The sequence below is a fragment of the Lissotriton vulgaris genome, chromosome 10 (genome assembly GCF_964263255.1).
Source record: "Lissotriton vulgaris chromosome 10, aLisVul1.2, whole genome shotgun sequence".
Classification (NCBI taxonomy): Eukaryota; Metazoa; Chordata; class Amphibia; order Caudata; family Salamandridae; genus Lissotriton; species Lissotriton vulgaris.
In genome coordinates, this window is record NC_141698.1 from 298180376 (window position 1) to 298192979 (window position 12604).

At 42.2% G+C, this 12604-nt stretch overlaps 1 protein-coding gene across 1 annotated transcript in view; it reads right to left on the reverse strand.

Annotated features, from left to right (window-relative positions):
* ALS2CL (ALS2 C-terminal like) overlaps positions 1-12604 on the reverse strand; it is a 719895-nt gene that overhangs the window by 192884 nt on the left and 514407 nt on the right. Inside the window, exons 14-15 of the mRNA XM_086941072.1 lie at positions 5494-5655; positions 3620-3731 (exon numbers count right to left, since the gene is read on the reverse strand). Coding sequence (XP_086797198.1) covers positions 3620-3731; positions 5494-5655 — 274 coding nt within the window. The remainder of the gene's footprint in view (positions 1-3619; positions 3732-5493; positions 5656-12604) is intronic.

Sequence of the window (12604 nt, forward strand, 5' to 3'; positions counted from 1 at the left end):
ATCCCTGTAGTATGCCTCGGACTCAAAAAATGTGCATGCATCTCTATATTGGGACTAATCATTGATTGTGTACTGTAAAATTATAGCACAAGCTAGGATACAAATAATATTCCCCTTGGAGTTACAAAGTCTATGGTTGAACGAGGAGTTGAAGCAATAACCTTCAGAATTGTGTCTGGTACTTCTCCTTCTGCCATGTATTCCTTATTTGTGAGGGGACCCTCATGATTCTTCTCATGCCCCTGGAGGTATCCATACACCGGATAACGGTAAGTGGGTGGCGGGGCAGAGTTAGCAGGCAGGTTAGATTAACACTCAACTTGTAACATCACTACTGGGAATCTAAAGTTTTAATTTATTTAATTTTGGGATTTTGTTATGCGAGAAACAGCACATTGACTGGAGCCTACAGTGTTTGCAGCCGAGAAATGCGGTGAGATAGTAAGAAACATATAGATAAAATAAAAGAACTCACGAAAACTGATGATAGAAATGGTCATAACAAAAGCTGGGAGCCAGAGGGCCTGATTATACACATGAGCTGCAGAAAGCAGAGATCAGACACACAGAGTGATGGTTTCCACTGTTGTATAGCGTTTTAGGACCCTAGTGTAATTTTCCCTATTCCTGCCCTTATATAGGTATAAAGTACCGTTTCCTTATATAGGCATAGAAATTATAACCATATTAAGACATAGCTCACGCAGTCCTAATACGGCATGGCTACTTCCACTAGTTCTGAAAATATACAACGATTTCTTGGAAAAAAACTGCCTTCAGCAGTCAGGAACTTCCCCCTGCTTGAATATTGATTTATCCAAGAAGTCATAGAGTTTTCAAAGAACTGAGACTCTTTGATGACGTTTTATGTCCAACCTTACGTCAAACTCGGCACCTTCAAGGTATAAATAGGACCACACTTGCCCAAGCCATCACACTGTGGTTTGGTGCAGTTCGACTATCTACTTGCCCGACGCATCTCGCTGCAGCAAGTGCCAAAGGAAGCCAACCCTCCAGCAGACGCACTGAGAGAGACCCTGTCTTTTCTTCTGCAGAGAAATCCAGCTCCAGTGTTTCCAAGCTACCCTTGCGGGTTGTTGGGAAATCGAGTCCTGCGAGAGAGATACCAGACTTCCTTCATTCTAAAACCCAGATACGGAGCTGATTAGACCCTAAGAGAAATCTTGGATAGATTCTTGACAGAAAGAATACTAAAACTCAGGCTACACCTTACTTACTCCTTCCCTCGTACTAGACCTAGGTTAGGTACACCGGGGTAGGTGTATTTTAGAAGCACCAGTTGAGTACTTTTAGTATTTATTATTCATGTATGTATTATATATATTTTATGGCTTAGAAACCTTAACATGCTTTTACAGTATTATTTTATTGTACTCTTCATACTGTATGCACTATACTTTGCAACCAGTATAACGATTGTAGCCGTTCATTTCTTCTGTACGCGAAAGAAGACTGCTCAATAAATTCCTTTAATTGAAAACGCCCGTCTTTCTATTTCTTTACACTTCTGGTGAAACGAAGCATGCACGATTGACTGAGTAAAATAACTATCTATTGTTTCCGCGACTCTAGAAATACATTTCTTATTCTTGGGAAACTAAGTTGTCATGTTTATGCGGTTGTCAGAAACTAATCCCTTCTTGTTCATTCGAGAAAGTTTCTAGTGACCTCTGAGCTAGCTGGCACTCACAATTAAGTCTAATATGTTCGATAGAGACCTAGTCGACCTCAGTCCTACGTCTAATCTATAGGATATATTATTCCAATGCGCAGAGCCTATTGGGAATATAGGAACTACACTACACCACTATGTGCTTCGAGCTGTCCTATTTGCAGTTCATGCGCTAGCTCGATGTGTTACCTAGTTACTGTATGCATCTTTATCAGTCCAATTCCATTGTGCATGGCCTCATTCATGCCCCTATACTCAGCTACTGGAAGGATACTGATGTAGACCGGGGTAACATAATAACTGCCAGGGATAGAACTCAAATAATAATATATTTATCGCATGCCAAGTCTTCAATAATACAAATTGGGGAGCCAATTACAAAGTCCTGCTTAATTCTCGTGGGGCTGGAAACTCCTGTGATCAGCCCCAGTGAAATGTCAAAATCTGCAATATTTGCCCAGATCCGGTGCATTAAACCTGGATATTTCAGCTCCTGAAAGGAGCCAAAATCTGCAGGTGAAATACCTGTGAATATTGAAAAATAACTGTAGAGTCAGTAACAGGATTGTAGATTGTTTCAGCCAGTGTTTTCTACTTACTAAAGGGACCCCGAGGGTCCAACATTTAATCCCTGTTAACTCCGTCCCTGGAATTTCCCCCACACTTGGCATCAATAACTACGGGGAGCAGGTTTATCCCATGCCCCGATAGTGAGGCCCTATGTGTAATATATTTCATAGTATTTAAGCACAAGTCCGTGAATTCAGATTCGCTCCTGAAATGAGATATGCGAATTTCAAATTCACTGAATAATAGAAGTGTGCAGATAAAGATTGGAGAAATGAGGGGCATGAATGCAGATTAATTTTAAAAAATGATGAGCAAAAGAAGATTCCGGGTTGATGAAGAGTGAAACGATTCAAAGACTATGTAATGTAACACAATGCAAGTCTTCAGGGGCTTTTTAGTGATAATTGCTTATTAATGTCTAGGGGCATATGCAAAATAAAGTAAAAGTTTTAAAATGTTTTGTCATCGATTATGTACATCCACAAACCAGCTCTGAGCTCACTTTATATAATATTTCTTATCCACATCAAGTGGAAGATTCCCTAAACGAAGCCTACTCTTTAAATAAATCAAGGTACTCTTCTCTGGGCTCTCAGCACGCAATAATATACTTTGTGGTTGAAAATACAACCTAAAGCCTTAAAGAGAAGGTAACCTATTGCAATGTTGTAAACAATGAAGCAGGCTGGAGTTGAGGCTGATATTCCCCTGTAGTTTAAAATTCATATGTTTGGAAAGCGCGGATACAAGTTATCCCAAACAAATAAGTGTCAGACTTTTTTTTCTTGTGGAAGGCTGAAGTACAAAACCAGAAAGTGTCCCACTTTGATTAGCTATAAATGTCAGAGAAGATGCAAGGTTCCCTATAAGCAGGGCTTTAAATTGTCCGGTACTGTCCACTTTTTTTTATTTTGAGAGGGAGAGTACTGGCACTTCTCAAGAGAAATGCTATACTTTTATTTTGAGAGTACTGACAATTCTCAGAAACAATCAGGTACTCTGGTACAGAGTACTATTTTTCCATTTCAAGCACAGTTTATATAAGGTATAAAGATTAATGAACAATTATAGGTGAGATACAATGAAGCACGTGCAGATTGACCAGACTCAAATTGTTAAAATATAGGTTAAATGTCTGGTTGCACACTGGATACATGCTGTTGAAAAAATTACTTAATTTTCTGTTGTCTCATTTATTTGATAGTAAATCTGCCATCCTTTCATCTGGTTCAATGTATCAGAGTCTGACGGGTCAGAATCATCCTCCATGTTTGACAAGTAACACCCATATTGATCCTTTGTTTATATGTATAGTTTGAAAAACATGATTTCTGGTCTATTTTAAAGATTGCTTACCAACATCTTGTTCATATGGAAGTATCCTTGGTAGCAAGCGCCGGACTGCATTACCATGATGCCTGGACCGTGCCTGTTGTCATCCTGCCACATTCCAATATATCTCTCTCCCCTAAAATGACAAACAATATTCACACTCTGTGTAACAATCGCCCTGAGTAAATCGTTTTTTAGTGTCTGGTTAAAGCATAATACTTACATCCCTTATTTTAATACCCCACAAAGCATATCTATGACATGACCTGACAAGTCACCATATAAAGTTTTCTCCAAACGACTTAAAGCACTCTCCAGTTGCTTCATCCCCACCGGAACAAGGAGAACAGTCACCCAGGCCCTCGCCAGCAGCAGGCAGGACTACGGAAATGCCCTCCTGAAATGACTTCAACGCATACAGAACGCCTCTGCACACCTGATCCTCAACATCCCTCACCACAGCCACATCACACCCCACCTGACAGACCAGCACTGTCTTCCCGTCAACAAGAGAATAACCTTCAAGCTCCTCACCCACACACACAAGGCACTTCACAACACCGGTCCAGCATACCTCAACAGACGACTCACCTTCTACACCCTGAACCGCCAGCTCTGCTCGGCCGACCTCACCCTGCCACCGTCCCCCGCATCCGAAGAGTGACCACCGGCGGCAAATCGTTCTCTCACCTCGTCGCCAAGACCTAAAACACCCTCCTCATTCTCCTACGTCAGACCCAGGACGTACTAACTTTCAGGAGGCTACTCAAGACCTGTCTATTCGATCAGTAGCAACACCCCCCCTCCCCCCAGCGCCTTGAGAGCCCCACGGGTGAGTAGTGCGCTTTACAAATGCTCAGATTGATTGATTGACTGCAGGGACAATATGTGTTCCTGCAACCATGCCATGCGTGCTTTCACAGGTCACTTTTACAAAAAAAAGACTTTGTTCGTCAACTTGACAAACAAATGCTTATTTTGGTAAAAGCACCCCATACAGCGCTTTCACTTTAATAGCGGCCACAGACCTTTCTTTAGACACGCCTCGTCTAAAGAAAAGGCCTAGCCTTTATTAACGTGAACCTGCAGCATGGGGTGCTTGTAAACAACAAGCATTTGCAAGTTAATAGAACTCGCATTTTACAAACTTTGACCATAGGTATTGTAAATGACAATGCCTTTTATTATTGCAGGTTTAAAAAAAAAAAAAACATAAATAAATGGCATTGTGCCAACAGGTAAAAAACTCGCAATTGCGAGACCTCTTGTGTTGCAAATGCTTGTTAACATTTACTCACAAGGGCTCTTGATGATGCAATGTGGTACCTCAAGTTTTTGCACAGCCCTATCATTTTACAAAAGAGTACATTATTTTGGCAAGACCACATTAAGGGGAGACAGAGGCCTTGTTAAACGGGCTTTAAAACAGAACTCTTTAATATCTGAAATAAAACAAATAACGGCAGTACTTGTGGGTATCACTAGCATTCTTTATTTCATGTTTTAGCACAGATGGCCAGCACAAAAAACACCCCCTCATCTCGTGCCGCCTGCATATTTCCTTGTGTTAAATTTCCACTTGCAAGACCGTGACATTTTTGGGAAATTTCATTTAATACCATGAAATCTTTACGAAATATTGTAAATTTTCGTGAACCAACATTTTGTCATTTCCACACAGTCCTAGACACCTTCAAAGGAACTAGGGCATCTGTCCGTTGCTATTTTCATGACACAAAAGTGAATCTCCAGAAGTTTTCCAACACCATTTTTATTAAGTAACTTGGGAGCAAGCAAGTACAGAAATGCAATGTGTATTTTTAAGCCTACCGTTTCTGCTCTCGAGCTAAGCATCTGGATGGTTGCTTTTCTCTGTAAAAGGCTTGACTCTGCATTACCTTTCACTGTTGTCGAGCACTCCATAACCCTTTCTCTTGTCGCTGTCCCAGTGCCCAGTATACTTGAATGGGTGTTCATCTGTTACTGCTGTTTCTAGAACGCCAAACCCATGACGCAGGTTATCCTTGAAGTACCCCTTGTAGACCCGTTCATTACTGTACCTGGAAGAAAAGTTTCAATCACTACTTCAGGTAAACACTGTGCCCTTTCGCTTCACTCATGTGTAACATTCTCGAGCTTTAAAAAAGTTCCAGATAGTGACACTCATAAGGCAGCAGGTTTCATTGAGCTCTCGGGCACAGGTTTAGCAGAGGAAATGCAGAGGGAATGCAGGAGTTTCTGGAGTGCCCAAGTTTATAAAGGTTTAAACCAGTATTGCCTACGTTCTCTCTGTACTGACAAAAAAAACACACAAAAAAACAAAACGTCTTGAATGCTAAGAAAATATTTCATGGTCACCTGCTGTATGGTGAGGGATATTCGGGTGTGAAAAGGGATCCAAGGTGTGCTATGCCCTCGTAATACTCAAAAACATTCCATTCACACCAGTAAAGAAGCACACAAGACTCCACATGTAAACTTGAATTTAAGAAAGCTGCCACCCCATTTTTTGAAAGAGGGTGTGAGAGAAAAACCATCTCATTGGGCTAATATAATGGGGAGAATCGCACTGGCATCACCTGGACAGGTTAATGTCAACTGGCTTTAATTACTGAGTGGTGGGCTTCCTGTGTTCAAGCTAGGCCAAACATGGGGTACTGGAAGCAAGGCCATTCTTCACTTGCACAAGTCGTTTGTGGTCCCCCCACAAGGATAACAGGATGAAGTGTCTATTAGGCACAGCCAAAATCCACAAGATTGGGGATGACATCCTGGGGCAATGCACAAATGCTAGCTTCAACCATTTGCATGCCAGTCCACCTGAGAGTTTACCCGATAGGCCTACAGGCCATATACTCAACACTCACCAACAGAATATGGTCTCACTCATGATGCAGTGTAGGTTCCCAGCAAAAAATTGAGGCACTCACACTTTACTTAACTCTTAACAGTATCATCCTCTGCCATTGTTTTTTTTAAACTTACAGTAGGCATATAAGTAGACGCTGGATATGCATGAATAGTTAACTGTTCAGTAAGATGAGTGACCCTTCATATACTTAAATTAGTGACTTCATCAGAAGGCCAACAGGAAAACATGCACTTTAATGAAACACCATCCACCATTCACCAACATGCCACACATACAACCACACGTCATTTTCGTTCGAGATTTGATCAGGATGCCTTAACATTTTTTTTTATTCCATCATAATTTGTCAAATTCTGTAAACTTCATAGGTGCAAAATCAGACACACCCTTTAGGCACAGACAAATGGTTCTAGGAGAAAATGTCTTGGAGATTACATTTCTGCTTGAGTCAGCCCTTTGCTGCTATTACACATCAATTTTGAACAGAACATGTAGTATGGCCTCCAATCTATCATCATTCAAGATATTGCGACGAGAATTTTGTGAAATTTCATGTATTTTCAAGTAAATTTGGTAGTATTATGAGAAAAAACTTTAACAGGAATAATTCATGTGTAGTGCAGTATTTGCATAGAAATCAATAGTACAAAAACATTTTAAATGATCAATTCTTTTTGGGAATATTTTTAAAGCACATTTGGCAACCCAATAGTTTCGGTCCAGATCAATGACTAATTCCATATTAATTGGCATGGTTAACTGAATGACTGAAAGTCGGCTTCACTAAACCATGACTTAATTAATAATTTTAAAAGGGGTGGCGCACATAAATGTAAACTCAATCAACAAATTCCATTTGTTGCATGTTACTCACAAATTTTGCTAGGGATTAAACGCTTGGGCTCCCCCTCATCGAGATACTGAGGGAGGCATATCTATGTTGCCAAAGATACTAAAATTTACTATGGGCCTATTACGAGTCTGGCGGTCCTCGGACCACCAGGCTGGTGGCTGGGTGGCGGTGCTGTCCTGGGACCTTCGATTCTGCCAAGCAACTGCCCTTCCCTAGCGGTGGAGTGGCAGGGGTGAGGCAGTAATATACTTGGCAGAACCGCTGCGGTCCCGCCAAGCATATTACAACTTTCATCCCTGCCACTGATTTCCTGGAGGTCTTTTCTCCATGAAAACAGTGGCAGTGAGGAAAGAAGGGAGGCACTACAGGGCCCACTTGTGCCTGACTCCATTTGGATGCACACACGGGGGCAAAACATGTGCCCCCCTGTGTGCATGCACCCCCAGTTCCAGCACGGCATGGACTTCACAGTCAATGCCGTGCCAGAACTTCCTTTGACGTTCCCATTGCGGTGCATATTTCATAGGCACTGCCGTGAGAACACCAAAGAAATCGCCCGCGAGTGACTAAAAAAGTCATAATACGGCGGGTGGTTCTCTCGTGGGTTTGTTGGTGTGGCGGTGCCGTTGCCACACTACTAAACTCTTAATTGGGCCCTATGTAGTGACAAATAGGTGTAAATGGAAGGTGAATGTGCTTGTGGGCTACTGTAATAAGATCTTTTTTGTGATATTAAACATTTCTCTTGTCTCCTGAATTGTTTAGCAAAAGATAGCTCTACAGGAAGACAAATTGCGGACTTATTGTTATTGAAAAAAATAAATGTTAACTCTTCACAGATTTAGGGCCTTATTAGGACTTTGGTGGTCCTCCAGCAGCGCCACCATCGCGCCGTCCACTGAAGGACCCCCAAGACTGTGGTGCGACCTCCCACTGGATTACTGGATTCCGACTGTAATCCATTACAGGCGGGTGATGCAGCATCGGTCTGACGGCGGTGGTCTGTTAGGCTCATGGGAGAGCCTATCATGCAGCCTGCCGCCGTGAGAGCACCGACTGCACGTTCCTGCATGATGTGGTATGCATGCCACACATTGCAGGAACTGGGTGTGCAAATTCAGGGGGTCATAACAGGTGCCACCCTGCATGCAGTCCCCAGGAGCTGCAGGAGTTGTTTCTCTGCCCCCATTTTCATGGCGGGCTCACTGCATGAAAGGGGTGGTGGAAAGCCAACTCATAATATGCTCAGTGGTGCTGCTGCTGCACCACCAGCATGGTGTCGCACCCTGCCCGCTGTGCAACCAGTGCATGATCCTGGATCCCCGGCAGGCTAAGCAGTCCTGTGGTGGTCCGACCTCCACACTCTTAATACTGCGGGCTGTCCCACGGCTTTTGACGGTGCCCAGACTGCCATTGCAAGTATGGCAGTCCTCACATTAGCAACTTCCTGAACAGTTAACTATTTATGCATGAAATAAGGGCCATAATGTAAAAATGTGTTCGAAACTGGGTTATTAATTCAGGAAGCGCATACCCTACCAATCTCATAACACTATCTGGTTATTGTAAAGTGAAAGAAACACCAGAATAAAATTCTCAAATTAATTTCGATAAAGCATGAAAACTTCAATAGGCAAAGACACCATTAGGAGCTAAAGCAGATGAGAGGAATCAGTGGGATGAATCTTTAATGTTTTGAGGCAAAACGAACCAAGAAACAAGAAAGCGCCAATGATAAGTCACAGCATGCAGTGACCTTGCCATGATTTTAAATTGAGCAGAGTGCAACAGAGGTTAAGTAGTCCAAGTGAGTCACACCTGTCACAGGTTGTACCTTCCGACTTAATACATTTCTTTAATATCTGAGTCCGGAAGCTGTGCAAGGCAAGAAGCTGAAGCCACCAAGAGTCCCTTGCAGTTGGATACTTCAGTGTAGAACTCCCAATGAAGACTTCAAACAAAACAAATTATATTGGAGCCATCAAGTGTCCTTCTCCACTGGGGTAGATTTGATGCCTTTTACCGGTACCAGACTTTACCTATTGAACTAGGCACTTTTTATCCTCAAAACCCTTCACTGGGGCAAGGCTGGAAGCTACCACTTGCAGAGGGCTCCACAAGAGTTCCCTAGAAGAGACTTCTTAAGCCTTTTCCGTGGGCCAAAAAACTATGAGTGAGACAAACCCGGATATCTTGCCACCAATGGTGTGCTTTCCCTGTGGAAAGCACAGCACACTGTTCCATTTCTCTGGGCGGACTTATAGGGCCCAGGCTGTTTCCTGCAGGGTTCTGGCCACACTTGCCAGCTGGGCCTTCTTTGAGTCAACACGTCCTTTTGCATTATATGCACTTGCAGCAATAAAGAAGAGGCCTATCACCTTACCCTTGGACAGCAGGTCCAGTTACTGGAAACCAGCAGGTGTCAGGAGTCCTTGGGCCTTCTTTCTACTGCTGGCCAGGCACAGCCGCCTTCCTTTTCCAAGATGTTTTCTTCTCAAGGCATGGGATATTCTAAGCATGAGATTGTGAGATGCCAGTCTTTTCCTATGCACTAGCCAGTGATTAGAGGATTCCCTATGCCCAATCCTTGCTATTTGCGTACAGAATTACCAACTTTTTTTTACAGCAAGTCCTTTCTATGTGTGCTGCATATCCTTCCAGAATTCTTCAACCAGTATGTACCGGCCATCTTCCAGCTTCAACGGTCTTGTACCTCCACTAAGTCCCTCCCATATAGAGATGAGCTGTCTTCCCGTCTGCCAGTACTAGAAATGGTTTTCTCTCATGTTAGGGACACAAGCAGAAAGTCTAGAGTGGGTCTGGGAATCAGTGGTTGAAGTTCTTGACAGCCCAATTTGGAATCTCCACTCCAAAGGAAGAGCTGTGAAAGTCCCTTTGTGTTGTGAGCAGTCCTTTTCTCCTGCCAGGTGGCCAATTCCTACTTAGAGGCCACCGTTGACACCACACCTGCCAGCCTACTGCCAAGGCCAAACTATTGTCTTTCCGGGATATAAAACTTTACCTACACAATGAAAAACAGATTTTTTGGGGAGCTGTTCACTCTCAGGGCATACTTCCTCTAATATCTAGCATGCCCCTTAAAGATGACAATGCAAACTTTAGGGGTTGCTTAGCTAACCTATACGAGTAGGGTTTTCTACATGGCAAAGACCCTTTTTTCTATCCATGTGTCACTGCAGTATTTTGGAACACCAATTAGAGTGCTGGGGCACTGTTTTGCAGTGGCATATACAAAGAATTCTAAAGCTAACTAAAATGGAGAGTAAAGGTAGGGGGAACTCAAGAGAAATAATTTTCTTTCTTAGAGGTTGGAAGGGAGAAAATAAAGATTCATGTTACCACTCTAATGTTTTGTGGTTCATAGTGTTAAAAATGCTGGGTTGAGTACATACTGTTTAAGTTTGTGAATAACATGCATGTAATACCAACCCAAGAGATTTAAATTCCGGGAGTGGTGACTCAAGCTTTCTGTTCATTGAGGTGATAAAATGGCAACCAGTTAATCAGGGAATAATACAATTTTTACTCCTGTAGTGTCAAGGCATAGTTAAGTTGATGGTGTGCTAGATCATTTCAATGTTTGAGTTTCCAAACGCTTTGAAGTTCAAGGGGCAACCTTTTAAAACAGCGCCATGAGATTGCAGTTAAAGCCACAACTCTTGCAGTATCTTTAACCAAGCTTTCGAAAAACCTCTCAGGTCCAACCCTTTCGCCCCTCCTGGAAGTCCTGAGAGCGAAAATCGGCCCCACCCTATCATACGGGATAGAGTCATTCAAGGGTAAATTGAATACGGCCCTAAACCAACATACCACCAAAATCTATAAAAAGGTCCTCCAGTTGCCAACTTCTGCATCTGCTGCACAGATAAGACTGGAGATGGGGCTACCAAACTATGAGGTTTTCAATATTGGTGCATACCTAAACTTGTGTCACAAGCTGAGGCAGGCTACCCCAGGCTCACTAGAATCTCTAGTCTGGCTGGAAATCTCCCAGAAAAATCCAGGTGGAACGTTTGGTCGCCTTTTTAAGGACTACATTCAACAAATGTCAGTAGGTGACCTATGGGCTCTTAACCCCAGTCAGACAGCGTTTAAAATCGCCATCAAAAAATGTGTAAGAATGAGATCACTCATCACAGACAAAGCACTCTTCTCAAAACGCAGCCATTCTTGGGCCCTTGTAAATTCTTACAGTCGGCTACTCCCCGCCGCTTACTTTTCCTGCACATATCCACTGTATCTAAAACGCACCCTTATAGCCATTAGAATGTGTGATTGGCGTTTTCTGCAAGATTTACCTCCTTGGAGACGGACAGTGGAAGATCTAACCTGCAGAGGGTGCGGTAAAACAGCCGAAACATTGCTACACGTGGTTTGCCTTTGCCCAGCCTTTAACCTCCAACGCAGGTGCAAACTAAAAGCCGAATGGAATAGGTTGGGCGCCCGAACCTGCAGGCAAGCCATCATTGTGGCTCTGAACCCTGAAAACACTGACTTGAATATCAGACTTACAAAGTTCATCCAGCAAGCATATCGTAATTTTAACTTAAAGAGGTCCTGCTAAATCCTCCCTCTTATTTCCTTTTTCCTTTTTATTACTTAATGATCCTTACGATACATCCCAAATTTCTAGGGGGATGAAACGAAAAGAATATGAGTAGTACCCCTAGGAGAATTGGGTCCTTTTTTAGTTGTTTGATATCCAATTCAGTGAGAGTAAAGAAAATGGGGTGAAGTTCCCTGTATATTAGATTTTAACTTTTGTATTATTTTTTCTTCTGGTTTTTATCCTTTATAAAAAAAAAAAAAAAAACAAGTTTTTTTTAGGGACCTAGGAGGCTGAGGATGCGGAAGACCCCTATTTTTATCATGCCTGGCTAATTGACTGTCTTGTTGTTTTTATTTTTAATAAGTTGTATACAACGTGAACTATGTAATCCTCTTTTAAAGATATCTGTGTTATATCTAAATAAAGAATTTCTACTACTCCTGTAGTGTCAAGGCATAGTTAAGTTGATGGTGTGCTAGATCATTTCAATGTTTGAGTTTCCAAACGCTTTGAAGTTCGGCCTTCTGACTAATTTGGGTATCTGTTTTTGATTTCACTATATCTATTCATACAACCTAGAATTATTACTATAATCAAGAAGAATGTGTTTGATATTTCTTGTCTGACAGTGATATAGCAGACAGAAGGTCTGTTAGGTTTTTATGAATTGGATTAACGTTGCTGATGTAATGGATAATGCTTAAAAAATTCAAA